General features: G+C 41.8%; 1 protein-coding gene across 1 annotated transcript in view; it reads left to right on the top strand.

The window, feature by feature from the left end:
* LOC143942188 (uncharacterized) overlaps positions 1–21,556 on the top strand; it is a 107,982-nt gene that overhangs the window by 73,120 nt on the left and 13,306 nt on the right. Inside the window, exons 14-16 of the mRNA XM_077463443.1 lie at positions 16,869–17,033; positions 19,859–20,023; positions 20,397–20,561. Of these exons, the coding sequence (XP_077319569.1) occupies positions 16,869–17,033; positions 19,859–20,023; positions 20,397–20,561 (495 nt within the window). The remainder of the gene's footprint in view (positions 1–16,868; positions 17,034–19,858; positions 20,024–20,396; positions 20,562–21,556) is intronic.

A 21,556-nucleotide genomic window follows, 5' to 3' on the forward strand; every position in this document is an offset into this window, starting at 1 on the left:
ATCGGTCGAAAAATGATTGAACTATTCAAATTCTGTGTTAAGAATAGCTTGTTGTTAAGGAGTGGGCCACCATGTCCGTGAAAACCGATAACTCATTGGCTGTCAGCGGGCTTCCCCATTGATAGATGAATGTAAACAAAAGAATACCAGCAATGAATGAAAAAACATTGTGGGGTCCCCCTCGAAATCCATTCCAGACCCTTATCCAAGTATGCAACCTAGCAGGCCAGGAAAGGGTGGGTGAGCGAGGCCCCCACATCCTGAACCATCCCAGGCCACATGGGGGTTTCTTTGTGGCAGGGGGGCTCTGACAAAGCATCCCCCATATTGAGGGCATGTGGCCTGATATGGTTGTTAACCACTTAAGGACCGAGCCTCTTTCTGAGATTTGGTTGTTTACAAGTTAAAAACATTTTTTTGGCTAGAAAATTACGCATTTTATTTACGCATTAAATTAAGCGCACTTTTTTTTGGACAAAATTCACTTTTTGAATTAAAAAATAAGACAACAATAAAGTCAGCCCAATTTTTTTATATTGTGAAAGATAATATTACGCCGAGCAAATTGATACCCAACATGTCACGCTTCAAAGTTGTGCCCACTCGTGGAATGGCGACAAACTTTTACCCTTAAAAATCTCCATAGGCGACGTTTAAAAAATTCTTCAGATTCCATGTTTTAAGTTACAAAGGAAGTCTAGGGCGAGAATTATTGCTCTCGCTCTACCGATCATGGCGATACCTCACATATGGGGTTTTCATTTGCGGGTGTTGCTAATGTATGCTTCTGCACATGTGCTCAGCGGGACGGGGTGAATTTCAAATGTGTATATATATATATATATATATATATATATATTTTTTTTTTTTTTTTTTTTTTACACTGTTCTTTAAAAAAAAAAAAACTTTTATTCCTATTACAAGGAATGTAAACATCCCTTATAATAGAAAAAAGCATGACAGGACCTCTTAAATATGAGATCTGGTGCAGTGCCATTGGCTCCCACTGTTGTCAAAGTCAGTCAGCCAATGAGAAGAGAAAGGGGGCGGGCCGGGTCACAGCTCTGTGTCTGAAGAGATATACAGAGCTACAGCTTGGCTCGGGTGCCCCCATAGCCAGCAGCTTACTGTGGGGGAACTCATCAGGAGGGAGGGGCTGGCAGAGCCGAGGAGGGACCCGAGAAGAGGAGGTTCCAGGCTGCCCTGTGCAAATCCACTGTACAGAGCAGGTAAGTCTAAATTGTTCCTAGTATGTGTATGTATGAATGTGAGTTAGGGACCTTAGATTGTAAGCTTCTTGAGGTGAATGTACTAAATTGACGGCGCTATATAAGTACCTGAAATTTATAAAAAAATACAAAAAAAGTATAGCATGATTATTATTTTAAACAAAAAAAAACTAGTCTTTACAATCACTTTACACCAAACTCTTAGGCCGCGTACACACGCGGGGACTGTTCGCCCAACTTTGTTCGTCAAACAGTTTGAGCGGACAGTCCGCTCAAAATTAGCATGGACGGACTTGGCCACACACGACGAACGAACAGTCCGCTGAAACTTGCGCGATGACGTGAACGGCACGTACGACGGGACTAGAAATACGACGTCCTATACACTGCAATGCAACTTTCGCCGTGTAAATCCTTTCTGAGCATGCGCGGAACTTAGTTTGACGAACAAGCCTACACACGCGCGGACTGTCCGCTCAAACAAAGTTTCAGCGGACAGTTTTACGGGATTTCCGAAAAACTTTGTTCGTCAGACTGTCCGCTGAAACTGTCCGCTGAAGCCCACACACGAGCGGACTGTCCGCTGAAACACTGTTCAGCGGACAAAGTTGAGCGAACAGTCCGCCCGTGTGTACGCGGCCTGAGTTTATATATATATATATATATATATATATATATATATATATATATATATATATATATATATATATATATGTCAGTTTATTTACCCAGTGCAGCTTCCAAGCTTGTTTTAACTGCGCAGCGGCTAAATGGTAACACTTCCACTTAGTAGCACTATGGTCATTAGAAATATTTTGTTTCGGAATTTCGTTTTCGTCCCGAAAAATAAATTAATTTTGTTACTCCCGTAATTCATTTTTATTTATTTTGTTTCATTAAAAAATGCATTCATCTGAAAATCCGAAATAATTAAAGTCAAATCTGTCATTGAAGGCTTATGGTGTCTGTCGAATGTTCTAAGAAGATTTGATGGAGCAGCTAAATTGTTCGATGCCGCAATCGTACATTTCCGGTCGAATGTTCCGCCTACAAGCTATATGTAGAATTCTAATGTTGTATGACACTAGTAATAATTATATTTATTAATTATTATTACTAGTCAACCAACATTAGAATTCTTCTATAGCCTATGGGTGGATAATTTGACTACAAATGTCCACTTGCGGCGACTTCTTTGTCGAATCTTCATGTCAAATCTTCATGTCGAATCTTTTCTCTCTATGTCGCATAATCTTGGACTAATAGAGTTTAGACATGTGCATTTTTCGTCCAAATGCATTTTCGTCCAAATTTCGGGTATTTTCGTTATCGTTTTAACAAATGATAATGAACGTGCAGAATCCGAAAACCGAAAGACCCGACATAGACAAATGCTTTATTTTCGCTATCGTTGTGACAACAGTTCAATATAGATAGGAGATTCAAAATGACACTGATAATAGCAATCGGTGCATCTGCAACTTTCCTGGGTTAGCTTTGCTTTGTTATAGATGCCATGCCATTTTTTTGTGGGGTCCCCCTTAATATCTATAGCAGACCTGGTATGGAATTTAGGGGAACCCCCACGGATTTTTTGTTTTTCATTTTGCTTAGGGGTTCCCCTGTGGGGAAATTCCATGCTGTTTTTATCAATGAACTTTTATGTATATTGTCGGAACAACAATTCATTATAGCTGTGAGTAGTTTTAAATGACTTTTTTCATTTAGAAATGTAATTTTGCTGTCTGACTGTTCTAAACATGGGAAACATGCACCTCTTTAGAAGCATACTATAGACACCCCCCAGGTACAAAATTTAAAGAAATATTACACTTTTATTATTTCACTTTAAGCATTATTAAAATCACTGTTCCCCAAAAAACTTTTTTTGCATTGATACATGTCCCCTAGGGCAGGACCCAGATCCCCAAACACTTTTCATGACAAGAACTTGCATATAAGCCTTTAAATTAGCACTTTTGATTTCTCCCATAGACTTTTAAAGGGTGTTCCGTGGCTTTCGAATTTGCCGCGAACACCCCAAATTGTTCGCTATTCGTCGAACGGGCGAACAGCCAATGTACGAGTCGAACTCATGTTCGACCCGAACACAAAGCCCATCCCTACTACAGATCCAACATTACAAGTAGTCCGGAAAAACACTAATAAAATTTAAAATCAATATAATTTTAATAAAGATATAAAACAAAACAGTAATGAAATATCACTTGAAGAAGTACAGTAATATGCACATCACAGTTGAGGTATTCCTGACGGGTTCTCCATAGGGAACATTCAACCGTAGAGAGTTTTGTTTTATATCTTTATTAAAATTATATTGATTTTAAATTTTATTAGTGTTTTTCCATTACCAAGTACCGGTATAGTCCAATCTATTATATGGCTGAATGGAACTACATATGGGGTTGGTGTGAGCGACTACCCGGTATTTCCATTTAAGCCCCCCTTCCTTTAAAAACTACAAATTCTGGATGATGGTACTTTATACAATATTATAATGATTTAGACCAGAGGCGATACTCATAATATGTGACTTAGGATAGGGTGGATAATACACCCATTTGCTCATTCACCTAATTTGGGAATTTAATTGGTGGTTGATTGTTGGAGTGCCTCTATTATTTATTATATTGTTATGACATTTATTGTACTCTTTTTTCTTTGTCTAGTTATGTCACCATAGAAAAATTTGGGGACTGCTTCTTTCCCCTTCCCTCCCCTGCTTCTCTTTTCTTTTCTTTAAAATCCCTGTCCCTCTTGCAACAAACCCCCTTCCCCCCCCTCCCTGTATCATGGATACTCTAAATACCGATTGGGTAGAATTTATGACAAATTTGAAAACTGCCTGCCTTAATGAACATAAAGTTGAGGACGATTTGAAAACCTATTTCTATAAGATTTATGGACTATTGAAACGTAAATCCCATCTACATTGGCATATTGAATATTTTAAGATGTATGTTACCGATTGTATTTGCCCTATAGGTCTGCGAAACCAAATTTTTCCAACTCTAAAAGACCCTTCACCGGATTTTAGGAAAACTTGGGAGAACATCTTGACTAATTGTAGTCTTGATCTAATGAAAGTCCTGATTAACCAATATAGTTTGGATATGACTTTACTGGATAATGAGATTGAACGACTGAATACTGATTATATGTATCTGAAGGACAACCCATCTTTTGATTCCAAATGGAAGGAATTAAGAGATCGGTTAGAAATCCTGAATAAATCTATTATCACAAAAAAACAGATTAAATTTAGTAGAGATAAATCTGCCTTCACTGAAGGCTATGCATACCGTTGGTCAAATAGGAATTTGGGGAGAAAGCCTCCTCCTCGACCTAATACCTTTAGGAATCCAACAATGGAGACAGAATCTGACTCCTCTCTGACATCAACCTACTCATTACCAAGTAATCCTAGACCTTCGGCTACCCCAACAGTAAACTCTACCCGTAAAAGATTACGTTATGGTGGTGGCACCCCACCTGTGAATCCTAAAAAAGATAAGAAAGGTTCAAAACCCCCTAAACCGGCACGTACACCTGCCACACAAATACCTATTGAGACTACTCCCTCAATAGAGGGGGCTATGGGCCATTCCACGCTTCATGGTACTATCCCAAAGGTTTTGAATTCAACATTAATGACTAACAAATACACAAAAATAAACGAGGACTTGACTTTTTTAGACCTAAAAAAACAACAAGGGAATCTGGATTCCTATATTCTCAAACCAGCACCAGCACCATCACACATTCCCAACCCGACACCAACCGTAATATCTTAAATCTGACCCCCTATCGTTTGTCAGACGAAGAGGTGTCAGTACTTCACTTGGGCCTAGGGTTTTGCCCATTGGATAGACTAAAAGTTAATGAAACCATAAAAGATTTACATTTGTTTGCACGGAACCTCACATTTAAGTTTTTATTTGATAAAGACCGCACTAACTCGAACTTAGAACGTGAACTTACAGAACGCACTAAACACTTTAGTATGGCTGAATTTCGGGCATTACGGGACCTTATGCTCCTCTATGATGAAGGAGCTATTGAAGACCCTATTTCACAAAATATACCTCCCAACACATCCCCATCCACTCACATAGAACATTTAGAGTCGGTTTCTAAGAAATTTAAATTACGTTCTTGTAGATTCCCTGACCTCATGACATGCCCTACCATCTGGACTTTTCTCCAAACTACGATAAGAGATCTGAAACGACAGCATTGGCATGATGTCACTCCCAACCTTGATGCTCGACAGACTCAAGCATTGAAAACTTTACAAAGACACCCTGATTTGATCATCAAACAGTCGGACAAAGGTGGGAATATTGTCGTTATGACACACCACCAGTACCAGACCATGTGTATGACTATTCTCAACAACTCTACCTGGTATCGTCCGATTGACCAATCAGTACCTACTTCATTTCATCAGGAACTCTGTTTTCTCTGCACTGAGGCATTTATGGCAGGCCTTATTGACAGAGATACATTAGATTTCCTGATTCCTAAATTTCCGATGGTCCCCACCTTTTACGCTCTTCCGAAGACGCATAAAAATTTACCATTACCCCCTGGTAGGCCAATTGTCTCGGGGATTGATTCATTGACAGATCATGCCAGTAAACTTGTAGATGCCTACCTAATGCCACATGTACGAAGACTACCCTCGTACATTAAGGATACGGCGGATTTGTTGCAACATCTGGAGGGGATCCAGATCCCTCCGGATGCCCTGCTCGTGGCGATTGATATCGAGGCTCTTTACTCGAGTATCCCCCACGGCCAGGGCGTCCGGACGGCTGGATCCTTTTTGCATGAACAGGAGATAACTACATGGCCATTTAATGAATTTATTTTAGCACTGTTGGAATTTATACTAACAAAGAACTATTTTAATTTTAATGATCAACTTTATTTGCAAACTCAAGGCGTTGCCATGGGGACCTCCTGTGCCCCAGCTTATGCAAATTTATTTTTGGGGGGCTGGGAGAGACAGATCCACTCTGATGATAAACTTGCTCCATTCCTGGAAGACGCCCTTCTATGGTATCGCTACTTAGATGACCTATTTATGGTATGGACTGGAACTAAGGAAAGATTCCTCCAGTTCATGCAAGAATTAGATGACAATGAATTTAATTTGAAATTTACTTTTACCTTCGATACCGAGCGGATTCCATTTTTGGATCTATTTGTCATAAAGCAACCTGATGGCACTTTATATACGGATCTCTATCGCAAACCCACTGCAGGCAATACTTTATTGTTTGCCACCAGTGCTCACCCGGAACCCTTGGTGCGCAGCATCCCGTTCGCACAGTTTCTGCGATTACGCAGAAACTGCAGCCGGGATGTTGACTTTAAAGTTCAAGCTGATGCTTTACGTGACCGTTTACTAGCCAGGGGCTACTCCCCCACTAGCCTGAGGAAAGCCTTTAATAAGGCCGTGTCTCGTTCGAGAGACACATTACTACATAAACGACTTAAGACGACAAGTAATGAATCATTGAGATTCATTACAACATATTCTGCTCATCATAAAACTCTTCGCAATATCCTCACAAAAAACTGGCATCTACTCACGGAGCATCATGTTCTAGCTAAATATGTACGGCCTACCCCTGAACTAGTCTTCCGAAGAGCATGCTCCCTTCGGGATCGTTTAATGCACAGTCACTACACATCTACCAGTTCCATGTATAATCACTCTAGAGGTACATTTAAATGTAATAATTGCCCCCGTTGTCCATGGATTCTGGAGGGTAAACAATTTACTCTACCTAATGGAGAAGTTTTTCTACCTCGTACGTTCTCTGATTGCAGTACCAAGGGTGTTATATACTTTATGACTTGTAGATGTGGAGCTTTCTATATCGGAAAGACTATCCGAGAGTTTAGACAGAGGATTGGTGACCATTTATATTATTCAGAAAGTGGGAAACTTACCACAATTGGTAGACATAATGGTCTTTACCATCGCTTTGACACCACAGTGATCCAATTCTTTGTCCTCGAAGTAGTCTTCCCAAACCCTAGGGGTGGAAATTGGGATCGAACGATCCTACAGAGAGAAACTTTGTGGATCGAACGACTCAACGCCACCCTACCACCAGGTCTCAATGAGACAATCTCTTACAAACCGTTTTTATAACAGGTGACGTTTAATATGCCACCACACCCCCCCCCCCTTTTTTTTTTTTTTTTTTCCCTTTTCCTCTCCTTCCCTCCCCTTTCCTCTATATAATTTTTTAACTATGGCTACCTAAATGATTCTCTGGTGTACATTTCTTCTTTTTTTCTGGGGGACTATATCCCCTGGCTATATATATATATATATATCTTTGTATACCAAAAATGATGTATATAATGTTATTTTTTATAGATATGTTCTTTGTTTCCCATGTTATAATATCCCTTATATGTGGGGAGATATGCTTTGATCCCTATAATTGAGGGACAATGAGTTGTGGGTAGAATGGAGTGTCCTTTAACTTTTCCCCCCGGTGGACATGTGTTCCCCCTGGTCTGGATGATTTATTCGTCTGACTTGCAAGGACTAACGCTCGGATCATTGATCCATTAGCGTTGTTTTCCTTGCGCACTGGCGCAGTAACAGTATAATACTGCACCTGCGCAGTGTGGGGCAACAGACCACATGACGTTCGGACGCCGCCGGGACTTGGCGTGCGCCTGACGTGGTGGTTGCTAGGTAATCTGTCTTTGGCGCTCTACCAGACCGCCGAACGGACGCACCTGCGCAGTAGCGACTGGTTAGTGCGCCTGCGCGGTGCGGAGAAGTAGACCACATGACGTCGGACGCCGCCGACTTCCGGCGGACGTCGGACGCTATGTGTGTTGGGGAGCCTATTTAACGGTCTGATTGACCGCTGAATGGACAGGTTCGCACGGACTCCTTCAGGGCTCTATGAGGATATTGTCCCCGCTGACAGGTAACCACTGTATATGATGCTATTTGCTTATAAACCTATTTAACTATTTCCCTTGACGCTTTGGCATTATAATGCCTGTTTGCCTCTTATCCTCTTTACATTCAAATGCTTTATATACCCTCTGCAGTATCGATGGCTATTAAGCTATCTAACAGTGGACCTGGTATCTGATATTCAGCGAATGGTACAATATCCTTACAAGCTTGATTAACCATCTCAATCTTGATGCCCTGTCTCAATACGATTTCTTGACTGGCTTTGTGGTAAGCCGACTTGTTCTTATTGTAACCTCTTTTGGAATTAAGGATAAATTTAACTTTGCGGGGGCGTGACCGGATGGTGATGGCGGCGGCGTGCGAGGAGTGAGAGAGGTGAGAGTGGTGTGAGCTCTCACCGCAACGCTGACAGCTGATGCCTGTGCCCGGTTAACAGCGCTTTGAGCTGTGATGCCCACAGGAGGAGAGGAGAGAGGAGGACGGATGTTAGTACACACTTCCTTAGTCAACTTGCTCCCATAGGCTGTTCTCACAGACTGGCTGGTACCTGGTGTCTTGTCCGTGGGGATCCTCCTTGTATACTGGAGCGGAGGAGCTGTTGGTCGATCCGGGGCTGTGGAGGCGCTGCAGAGGGGACTGCCTGTGTGGTCTAGCGAAATCCCGGTGAGTGCTCGGGAGACGAGGCGACAGCTCGATAAACACAACGAAGCCAGTCTCGGCATACCACATACCAGGTAAAAAAAATTCTAAACCAAACAGCTAAGCAGTGGAATAAGCAGTGAAGAGAGACCTCTGGTGGCCACCTGCAATATTGTCTGGCATCTCCTGTATGTATCAGAGGTTATATATCAGTATGTGGAAAGTACTTGAGAGATATTTCTCTTTACCTAGTATAATATGCCTGCCAGCTACCTATAGTGCTCCAAAGGGAAAATAGAAAGTGTGGAGGAGTGGAACTTATATTGTCTGAACTTTCATGAATTAACCTGCTAACAAATGTGTAAGATCTGACCAGGCTTTGAAAGGAAGGAAAAAAAAAAAAATGTGCCGCACCTGTTTTTGTTGCTCTTGTTATTAAGAGAGGGGGATCCTAGCTGGACAGTGGGAATTGTCGGAGCTTTTGGAGGCTATATAACTAAAGTGGATCCCCACGGCATTGCGGAGGCTGCGTTGTGAGTACCCCCCTCCCCTCCCTCCCTCTTTCCCTGGAGGAGAAGAGAGCAATCCCCCCTTTTTATTTTTTAATTTTTTTGTGTTCCTTGGTTATATACCGAATCAATTATGGCAGCAAGGAGGAGAGGGGAAGAGCTGGCAGGTCAAGAGAATGTTGGAACGCAATCTTTAAGGTCAGCTAAGGATAAAGACAAGGAAAAGAGCTCCCAGGCCATGGCAACAGGGACATCAGCAGCAGCAAAACTAGAAAAATATGCGCATACTTCTGAACATACGCCAACTAAGGGAGCTCAAGTAAAAATCTCAACAGATAGAAAGAGCCAAGGGCAATCAGGACTGGTAGGGGGAAAGAACGCAGTTAAACAAACGGTGGGTACTGTCGGGAGATCCGAAACAGTGTCTATGCAGGACCATTTGATTAATGGAGAAGGAGAACCCACATTAAAGGAGGTGTTGGGGGCGGTTAATGTGTGTAAACAATCTCTAGTAGAGCTATGTGAACAAACAAGAGGCATTAAGGAGGAGCTAGCTTTGATGCGGCAAGATCTTCAAAACACGGCTGATAGGATAACAGCAGCAGAGGGGAGAATATCTCAGATTGAAGATGAGGTATACCCATTGAATCAAGAGGTCAAAGACCTAAAAATACAGATGGGGAAATTCGCAGGGAAATTGGATGAAATGGAGAACAGGCTCCGGAGGGACAATGTGAGGCTGGTAGGTCTCCCGGAAAAATGTGAAGGCCCTGATCCAATCATATTTCTGGAAAATTGGCTTGTTGAAACCTTTGGAAGAGAGACTTTTTCCCAACAGTTCGCAATCGAAAGGGCGCATAGAGTCCCGGCTAGAATCCTGAACCGAGGGGGCCAACCCAGATCCATCTTACTGAAATTCTTGAATTATAAAGATAAATCGGCTGTGCTCCAAAAGGCCAGAGAAATGGGTAGTATCACTTATAAAGGGGCCAAAGTTTCATTTTATTCTGATTTCTCCCCGGACTTACAGAAGCGCAGAGCAGAGTTCGCTGAAACCAAGCGCAGACTTCAGAAATTAGATGTTACATATGCTCTGCTGTACCCAGCCCGGTTACGAGTTGCAGCCTTGGGAGAGACTTTATTTTTTGATTCTCCTGCTGGTGTGTCAGCTTGGGTGGAGGAAAAGGGGGATCGGTTGATAAGGAGGTGAAGGGTTAGGGGGGGAGGAAGGAAAGCCTCTTCCCCCCTTCCTCCTTTTCTCTGTTTTTCCTTTTTTTTTTCTTTTTTTTTTTTTTTTTCTCTCTCCCCTTTTTTTTTTTTTTTTTTTTTTTTTGGTTTGTCCATCCCTTTACTCTCCTTGCTCCCTCCTGCTCTCTCTTCCCCTCACCCCTGACTGAGATCGTTGGGGGGGGGGGGGTGGGTTTGGACGGGGAGATATAGTGGGTACAATGCACCTGAATTACGGGCACAATGTATATACACATGCAACGGTGGGAGGTGGGACACCCACAGTATAAAGGATTACATGAATGAAATTAGGAAGGGTAAAAAAAATGAGGCACAGGTTGGGTTTAAGGGAAGTTGGGTTAGGGAGGGGGGGAGGGGGGATAAGGTAGTATGTGAATGGGTGGGGAAGAGAAGGGAGTTTGAAGGTATGGGTGAGGTTGTAACGGTCACAGGAAAAGCCCCTAGGGGTAACCCAGAAGGGTATGGGGAGGGGTGGGGAGTAGGAACAAGGAATAAAAAGGGAAATATTGGACAGGAAAAGGGCAAAGATTGCACAGTAATAGAGGATAAATTAAAAATAACGTTGGGAATATATGAAAAGTTTATCTTTTCTCTTTCACTAAAGGGAAGTTTGGGACAGAATGGTATCACAATATTCAAAAGGATACACAAGGTTATTAGGAATTTTAGTTTGAGTAGGCTTTTTTTCTCTCCTTTTGTTCCCTCACATCTCGCAACTTTTTTTCAGAGGGGGCATAGAGAACATCCCTATGAGATCAATTATAATATTGAGATAATCCCTTTTTCCTGTCATTTTTTACTGTTTTCTGGAAAGGTATGCAGGATAGAGTTATGAATATTGGCTCCTGGAACGTTAGAGGGATGGGTACATCAGTTAAAAAAGCAGCGGTGTTTGATGCCCTCGAAAAATGTGATATCGGGTTGGTCTGCTTACAGGAAACGCATCTAACTGAGGACTCCAAGTTGGAGAACTACAGCAGGAAATTTCCCACTCAGTTTCACTCAGTCCACACCTCTTATTCAAGAGGGGTGGCTGTGTTGATAAGAAAAGAAGTAGCATTTAACTGTCGGCAGACCAGCATCGATAAAGAAGGGAGATATGTATTTTTGCATTGTGTAATTGAAAATCGGGAGTATGTCATTGCAAATATTTATATTCCACCCCCGTTTAAACTGGATGTTTTATATAATCTAATGGAATTTATAGTAGGTAAATCTGGGATCCCAGTAGTAGCAGTGGGAGATTTCAACAAGGTTATAAATAAAAATCAGGATAGGTTCCCATCAGGGACAAATTTGCAGAGAGAGGGTGAGAGTCGGTTATCCAGGTTTATGCAAGAAGGGGGACTATTTGATTTGTGGAGAGTTCGGAATCCGGACCTCCTACAATATTCGTGTTTTTCAAGTTCTTACTCTTCACTCTCAAGAATAGATTTAGTGTTGGGGAACGAAGAAGCTAACCAAGTGGTAAGGGAAATAGTATACCAACCCAGGGGGGTGTCGGATCACTCATTGGTGACGGTATCGGTTAACTTAGAGGGGAGAAGTCCCCCGAAAGTATGGAAACTGAACCCAGTATGGCTTGAGATTATTGGGGATGCAAGCAAAGTACTATCCCAGCTAGAAGAGTTCATAGAGCTCAATAAGGATACCGCTGCAAGTGGAGTAATATGGGACGCATTAAAGGCCTACCTCAGAGGTATCCTTATTCAACAGGTGGCAAAAATTAAGAAAATATCTAGAGAATGGGAGAATACCGTTAAAAGTGAGTTAGTAGGAGCAGAAAGAGAATATATAGTAAATCCCTCCCCAGAGAAACGAAAGGTATGGTTAGATACACAGCAGAAGTATAAAGCAATGATTATCAGGAAAGCTGAGAACAAAAGACTATTCCAGAAACAAGTGGCGTTTGGGGAGGGGGAAAGTGTCGGGAAGATGCTGGCACACCTAGTGAAGACCAACTCCTCGCCATCCATCGTCCCCGCGATCAGAACAGAGAAGGGAGAAATCTCAACTCAGAATTCAGTGATTATAGATACTTTTAGATCATACTATGCAAAACTGTACAGATCGCAGGGGATGAGGGGAGACGAGGAGATGGAAAAGTTTTTTGGAAATATTAAAGTCCCTTCCCTTACCGAGGAGGAGAGAGAGACAATGGAAGCCCCATTAACATTAGAAGAAATTCAATCTGCAGTGACAGCAATGGCTAACCAGAAGTCTCCAGGACCAGACGGTCTTCCATTGGAAACCTATAAATACTATGGGAAAGTACTGCTTCCAGAGTTTCTCAGAGTGTTAAATAGGGTAAAGGAGGAAGGGAGATTGCCTACCTCGATGACGGAGGCAACGATAATCGTTCTGCACAAGGAGGGGAAGGATCCGTTGGAAACTAAATCTTACCGACCTATCTCACTTTTGTGCACGGACGCAAAAATACTAGCTAAGGTACTGGCGGCCAGACTGAATAAAATTATTTCTAGATTAATACATCCTGATCAGACAGGATTTATCCCCGGTAGATCAACTAGCATGAATATTAGAAGACTATACCTTAATTTACAGATACCAACGGAAAACATAGGGAAAAGGGCAATTATGGCTTTGGATGTAGTCAAAGCCTTTGATAGTCTTGAATGGAGATACATCTGGCGAGTTCTGAGAGAATTTGGCTTTGGCTCCTCATTCATTGAATGGATAAAAATCTTATACAATGGTCCTAGCGCTAGAATTAGGGTTAACAACGAGTATTCAGATAAGATATTATTAGAAAGAGGTACAAGACAGGGGTGCCCTTTGTCACCCCTGATCTTTGCCCTTGCAATGGAACCATTAGCCATTGCAATAAGATCTAATGCTGATATGGAAGGCTTTAAAAGAAAAGCGAGGGAAGAAAAGATCGCGCTATACGCCGATGATATTCTCCTCTATCTGGGGGACGTGGAGAAGTCAACCAGGCAGGGGATGAAAGTCCTCGGGGATTTTAGCAGCTTCTCGGGATTAACAATAAATTGGGAAAAATCATCTCTGATGCCTGTAGATACACTGGAGAGTCAAACTATATCGACAATCCCGCAGTTAGAAGTAGTGGAGAAAATAAAATATTTAGGAATATACATACAAAGTGATGCAAAAAGGTATATAAGTGATAATATCGCCCCCTTACTAGTTAAATTTAAAAATAAAATCGAAATCTGGAAGAAACTCCCTCTTTCGGTTGCAGGGAGATGCAATCTTATCAAAATGCTATGGATGCCACAGTTATTGTATCTGTTGCATAATGTGCCGTTATGGATAGATATAAAGTGGTTTAAAAAAATAGAAACACTATTTAGAGAACTCATATGGAGCGGAGGTACCTCAAGAATAGGCCTACAAATTCTGCAATTACCGACAAGGAAAGGAGGAATGGCAGTACCTCACCCAAGAAGCTACTTTTTAGCTGCACAATTGCAACATCTGGGGACGAGCAATGAGTTTAGTGGAGATATAAATAGGAAGTTAATGATTACTGGGACACCTCATAAAACCATAGTAGAGGCCTTGGAGGCAAACTCATTTCCCTATAGAACGCCCACAATAAAACTCGCTCTAAAAGTATGGAAGGCAGTAAAAGCGATAAAGGGTCTAGAAGGGATGACCAAAGAAACCCCATTATGGAATAATCTGAACCTACAGGAAATGGGAATGATAGAGAGGCAGAAAGATTGGGAAAGTAGGGGGATTGACAGACTGGCCCAGTTGTATGAAGGAAGTATAATAAAAACATTTAATACACTGAGAATGGAATATGATCTACCAAAACACTCATTTTATAAATATTTACAAATCAGACACGCATTATCGAAACAATTTGGTACATCGGGGCCAGTGTGGAGCAAATCCCCCATCTATAATAGATTAAAATCTGAAGATAGTGCAAAAGGGTTTATAGCAGAAATGTATCCATATATTTGTGAAGGGAGCATAGAAACTCCAGATAAACTTAAAAGTAAAATAAAATGGGAGGAGGAAGTAGGAACATTCTCAGATGAGCAGTGGATGAGGATACTGGAGGGAGGACACTTGATATCTGTCTCACCAGCCCAGAGGGTGTCACATCTAATGCTGCTACATAGAGCCTATTATACACCGAAGAGGCTATACAGGTTTAGGCGAAGGGAAGATGATGGCTGCCCGAGATGTCAGGCGACAGGGGATCTGATGCACATGTTCTGGAGGTGCCCTAAACTGTTCCGTTACTGGTCAGAAGTTATTGCTGACTTGAATGAAACATTTGGAGTGTCGGTTGATGGGAACCCCAGAATGTGCCTATTGGGCCTGAATGAAGGAATAGGAGGGCCGGCCTGTATAAATAAAGCAGTAATGAGATGTATGTTCCAGGCAAGGAAGCTAATAGCGCAAAGGTGGCAGGCAAAAAACCCCCCATCGGTAGCGGAGTGGAGACAACTAATAACAGAGACGATCTGGAAGGAAAAAGTAGTATATGTAAGGAGAGGGAATTTTAGGGAATTTAATAAAATGTGGAAACCATGGTTAGACAAGTTGGGTTACACAGTATAAAGAACTGGAGAGAATGACGTTTGGAGGGAAGAAGGAGAGAGAGAATATGTGGTATAGGTGATAAGAAGTTAGTGGTATAGAGAGTAACACGGTCATAGTTTGGGTATGAGGGGCCCACTGCTTCTTCCTGTTATGTACGTGAGGGGGGGGGGGGGAGGGGGAGGGAAATGTTAATGTGGAAAACGGAGTGTTTAACTGTATAAAGTTTATGAATGGAAAAATTATTATGGAAAATAAATAAAGATTATATAAATTAAAAAAAAAAAAAAAAAAGGATCCCTAACTTGGTGAAGGGTTTTTTCCTTTCCCTCCCCTCACACTGTTTAATCCATTTGGATATATTTGACTACTCACGGTTGGACTGCTAATAATTTCCACATATTTATATAAAATATTTTGATGCAAGCTTTTTGGTTTAATCACTTTTTGACTTTATACCTCTGGAATTATATGTAGTCACCTGGACCCCCTTTTTTAATGTGGCTCTCGTGACTCATTATTCCAGACTTTAAGTCAACCTTAACCACCTCCCCCCCTTCCCCCCCCCTCCCCCCCCCACCCCCACCCTTCCCCTCACCTAAACTCACTGATTTATCCATCACGAGGTCTTTTTTCCTTCTCCTTTTCCTTCCCCCCTTCTCCTTCCCCCCCTCTTTCTTTCCCTCCTCCTTTCCCCCCCTTCCCCCCCCACCTCTCCCCTCACCTAACCTCACTGATTTATCCATCACGAGGTCTTTTTTCTCCTTTCTCTCCCCCCCCTACCCCCCCCCCATCCTCCGCCCCTTTTCCCCCCCTCCCCCCCTTTTCCCCCCTTCCCCCCCCTCTCCCTCTTTCTTCCCCTCTTCCTTTCCCCCCCCCCTCCCCCTCCCTTCCCCTTCTTAATTCAAGATATACCTCTACTCAATTGATAAATTATTATAATATTATTTACCCAGAGCCGGCGTTTACCAATCCCCCATGTTCACCGTGGGGGGACTTTGTGGATCTCCCTGCCTGCAGCCTGTTCCTTGAAGTAGGGTGAGCTGATCTCCTTTTTAAACATGTAGGGAATTTGTGTATGTAAAATCAATAACATTGTGATAATTGTATTGCTTATATCTTTATATGTATGTATTATCTAATGATTGTGATACCTTTATATAGATATCCTCCTGAGGAAGCGGGCCTGTTCCCGCGAAACTAGTCGAGGAAATTTGTTGTGCACTCTCTACGGTTGAATGTTCCCTATGGAGAACCCGTCAGGAATACCTCAACTGTGATGTGCATATTACTGTACTTCTTCAAGTGATATTTCATTACTGTTTTGTTTTATATCTTTATTAAAATTATATTGATTTTAAATTTTATTAGTGTTTTTCCATTACCAAGTACCGGTATAGTCCAATCTATTATATGGCTGAATGGAACTACATATGGGGTTGGTGTGAGCGACTACCCGGTATTTCCATTTAAGCCCCCCTTCCTTTAAAAACTACAAATTCTGGATGATGGTACTTTATACAATATTATAATGATTTAGACCAGAGGCGATACTCATAATATGTGAATTACAAGTAGTCCCTCTGTATTGCACTTTTTTTCATGTTCTGGGATAGCGGGTCAACAAGTCCAAACCACAATGTAGAGAAAAGTTCCATACATTTCTTTGGGGAGAAATTTGTTTTCTTTTGGTAACATTCTTCTCTTCTTCTACAGATTGTCCATGAATCACCTGACAGACAGTTCCTGCCCCCACCTGGCATCTGGAATAAGAAATAACCAGACACTGAGGACATTGGACCTGTCTGATAACAATCTGGAGGGTCCTCATTTCAGGGATCTGATGGCATCTCTGACAAAAAGCCGGATAGAGGAGTTACAGTGAGTATAAAGACTGGTAAACACACAATGAGAATATCATCCTCTGTTCTTTTGCATGCTAGTCTCATATTAAAAATGAATGGGTTACTACAGTTACAAGAATTCTCATAAGAATGCAACTTCCCATGATGATGTATTGTATTAGAATGTATAATTTAATTTCCAAGCACGTGCAGTCTTGCTCTCTCTTTTTTTATTTTTATGGATGAATACTGTGCTGATTAAACGAAAATCATTAGTTCTGTTATTGTACGAGAACATTTTTTGTGCTTGACCCTTCAAATAATTTGACATGAACTGTCATGATCAGCTCTTGAATGCTGTGTACTAACGATCAGATTATGGTACGATCGCTCCAAAAGTGGTATTGTTTGTATGATTTTCTTATCGTGTGAACTAGGCATAATGGGATTCACTGAGACAATAATATTCCTGGGACACTTTAATATTCCAACAATGAAAAAAATGAATGAATATAAAGAAACTTTATCTAATTGTTGGATTCCTTACGTAGCCGATCCCAAAGTGTTATCTAAATTGTAGAATATCTTTTTTCAACCATGACTTTTTCTAAAAAGCATTGGAAATTAAATTCATACATGAAATTTAGCCTGGTATTTAACTTCTTGCCTACCGCACGAATTCTGACACTTCTCACTTACTAATCTACATTTATTTGCTCGAAAACTACTTAGAACTCAAAACATTATATATTTTTTTAAGCAGAGGCCTTCGAGAATTAAATGGTGGGTGTTGCAATTTTTTGTGTCACACTGTATTTGCGCAGCTGTTTTTCAAATTTCTTGGTAAAAATACACATAATGAATTTTAGTGAACACAAACACAATATAAAACACAATTTTTGGTAAGGTATAAAAGTTTTGCACAAAACTTCAAGGAATGTGGCAATAGATTACTAGGCCACGATACAGAGTGATAAGATATGACTTTGACTGACATCTATATTGTTCATTCATTCTAGTATATGACTGCATTTTAAATTTCCCGAAGAAGAGGGCTATGCCCCGCAAAACGCAACCTACGTCCGAGCAACAGAAAGTCTTACATCCCCCCCAATGTGGGGCTGGTGTTAATTTACACTAAGAAGAACATTTCTGTGTTCATGCTTTGATGTTATGTTTGTGGTACATATGTACAATATCATGTTTTTTCTGTTACTTTTATTGCGTAATAAATATTTAGATAATTTTTTACCCATTGGTACCATTATAGTCCTAATCTAGTAGATAGGGTCTTTGGGTATAAAAGATTGAGTAAATAGATACAGTGACTTGCAAAAGTATTCACCCCCCTTGGCATTTTTCATGTTTTGTTGCCTCACAACCTGGAATTAACATGGATTGTTTGAGGATTAGCATAATTTAATTTACAGAACACGCCCACAACTTTGAAGATGTTTTATTTATTATTGTGAAGCAAGCAACAAATAGGACACAATAACAGAAAAAGTCAATGTGCATAACTATTCACCCCCCTAAAGCCAATACTTTGTAGAGCCACTTTTTGTGGCTATCACAGCTCCAAGTTGCTTAGGAGGTCTCTATGAGCTTGCCACATCTTACCACTGGGATTTTTGCCCATTCCTCCTTGCAAAACTGCTCCAGCTTCTTCAAGTTGGATGGTTTGCACTTGTGACCAGCAATCTTTAAGTCTGACCACAGATTTTCTATTGGATTGAGGCCTGGGCTTTGACTAGGCCATTCCAACACATTTACATGTTTCCCCTTGAACCACTCAAGTGTTGCTTTAGCAGTGTGTTTGGGGTCATTGTCCTGCTGGAAGGTGAACCTCCATTCTAGCCTCAAATCACACACAGAGTGGTACAGGTTTTGCTCAAGAATATCAGTGTATTCCGCACCATCCATTTTTCTCTCAACTCTGACCAGTTTCCCAGTTCTGACTGCTGAAAACCACCCCCACAGCATGATTCTGCCACCACCATGTTTCACAGTGAGGGTGGTGTTCTTTGGGTGATGTGATGTGTTAGGTTTGCGTCAGACATATTGTTTTCTTTGATAGCCAAAAAGTTTCATTTTAGTCTCATCAGACCAGAGCACCTTCCTCCATACATTTTGGGAGTCTCTCACGTGTCTTTTTGCAAACTCAAAATGTGCCATTTTGTTTTTTTGCTGAAAGTAATGGCTTTCTTCTGGCCACTCTGCCATAAAGCCCAACTCTATAGAGCATATGGCTTATTGCCAGCCTATGTACAGATACTCCAGTCTCTGCTGTGGAACTCTGCAGCTCCTCCAGGGTTACCTTAAGTCTCTGTGCTGCCTCTCTGATTAATGCCTTCTTTGCCCGGTCCATGAGTTTTGATGTTCGGCCATCTCTTGGCAGGTTTGCTGTTGTGCCCTGTTCTTTCCATTTGGTTATGATAGATTTGATGGCACTCCTAGGGATCATCAAAGATTTGGATATTTTTTTATAACCTAACCCTGACTTGTACTTCTCAACAACATTGTTCCTTCCTTGTTTGGAGAGTTCCTTGGTCTTCATGGCAGTGTTTGGTTAGTGTTCCTCTTGCTTAGGTGATGCCGCCTCTGGGGCCTTTCAAAAGGGTGTGTGTATGTAATGACAGATCATTTGACACTTAGATTGCACGCATGTGAACATCATTTCACTAATTATGTGACTTCTGAAGGTAATTGGTCGCACCAGAGCTTTTTATCGGCTTCATGACAAAGGGGGTGAATACATACGCACATGTCATTTATCAGTTTTTTATTTCTGATTTCTAGTTTCATTCATTCCCGGGGGTTAAATTAATTTTCTTATGGTAACATTCTTCTCTTCTTATATAGATTGTCCTCTGATTACCTGACAGACAGATCCTGCCCCCACCTGGCATCTGGAATTAGAAATAACCAGGCACTGAGGACACTGATCCTGTCTAAAAACAAGCTGGAGGGTCCTCATTTCAGGGATCTGATGGAAGCTCTGACAACAAGCCGGATAGAGAAATTACAGTGAGTATAACAGGACTGACTGAGACAATAATATTCTGGAACAGATTAACCTTCCAACCATGAAAAAAATCAAATTACTGTAAGCGTAATTGATCTAATTTTGTACTCCCTCAGTAGATAATAGTAGATTGCAGTATAAAGTATAGAATCTTATCTCACTCTGTTATCAGCTATGGCTTTTTCTGAAAGCTTCAAAAATATAAACATTACATTTATTCTGGTATTTATTAAAGTAGATGAGATTATAGGAAGTCATATATGAGGGAATCCAATAATACTTCAATGAGCAATCAGAGCCTCATACAATGAATTTTTTTTATCTGATATAACTTTCTGCTATTCAGTGTCAAAATATTCTTCTTTTCTTCTACAGTTTGGATTATAATCACCTGACAGACCGTTCCTGTCCCCACCTGGCATCTGGAATAAGAAAAAACCAGACACTGAAGACATTGATCCTGACTGGGAACAATCTGAAGGGGTGTCTTTTCAGGAATCTGATGGAAGCTCTGAGAACAAGCCGGATAGAGGAATTACAGTGAGTATAACAGGACTGACTGAGACAATAATATTCTGGGACAGTTTAACATTCAGTTGTGTAAATCTTATGCCACATACCCACGATCGGACGATCCGGTGGACCAGAGTCTGGCAGACTTTGAAAGAAGTCTTAACTCAAAATTGTCCGCCAGACCCGGCTTTCCATCAGACAATCTGCTCGTCTGTGCGCTAGTCCTCCGAACTTTCCAAATGAATGGACTAGCCCACACACAGACTAAAGTCCATCCATTTTGAATGTGACTTCAGGTACGATGGGACTAGCGAGATTGACACCTCGCGAGCCCTGTCACCTGTTATGGGTTTTAAGGGAATCCCCTACCCCAAAGTCCGTACCAGACCCTTATCCGAGCACGCAGCCCGGCCAGTCAGGAAAGGGGCTGGGGATGAGTGAGCACCCCCTTCTTGAGCCATACCAGGCCATGTGCCCATAACATGGGGGGTTGGTGCTTTGGTGAAGGGGGGTGCCCTGCGGGGCCCCCACCCCAAAGCACCTTGTCCCCATGTTGATGAGGACAAGGGGCCTCTTCCCAACAACCCTGGCCGTTGGTTGTCGGGGTCTGCGGGTGGGGGGCTTATCGGAATCCAGGAGCCCCCTTTAATAAGGAGGCCCCCAGATTCCGGCCCCCCACCTTATGTGAATGAGTATGGGGTACGATGTACCCCTACCCATTCACCTGGGGTGAAAGTAGTTTATTAGGCAGCTCCGGGGGTCTTCTTCTCACTTCGGGGGTCTTCTCGCTATCTTCTGCTCTTTTGCCGCTCTTTTGCTAGTGGAGGAGCCCGGCTTTCTCCTTCGTCGTTACCGTCCGGGGGTCTTCCTCTGAATTCGGGGGTCTTCTTCTGACTTCCCGGTGTCTTCTCGTGCTCTCCGGTCCTTCTTCCGGGCTCCTCCGCTATCTTCTTCCAGCTTTTTTGCTAGTGGAGGAGCCAGTTCTCCTCTGTCCTTCTTCCCTCTTCTCTCTTCTTTCTTCT

This window comes from Lithobates pipiens, unplaced genomic scaffold, assembly GCF_037356315.1.
Source record: "Lithobates pipiens isolate NorthernLeopardFrog02 unplaced genomic scaffold, aLitPip1_a1.2 Scaffold_30, whole genome shotgun sequence".
Taxonomy (NCBI): domain Eukaryota; kingdom Metazoa; phylum Chordata; class Amphibia; order Anura; family Ranidae; genus Lithobates; species Lithobates pipiens.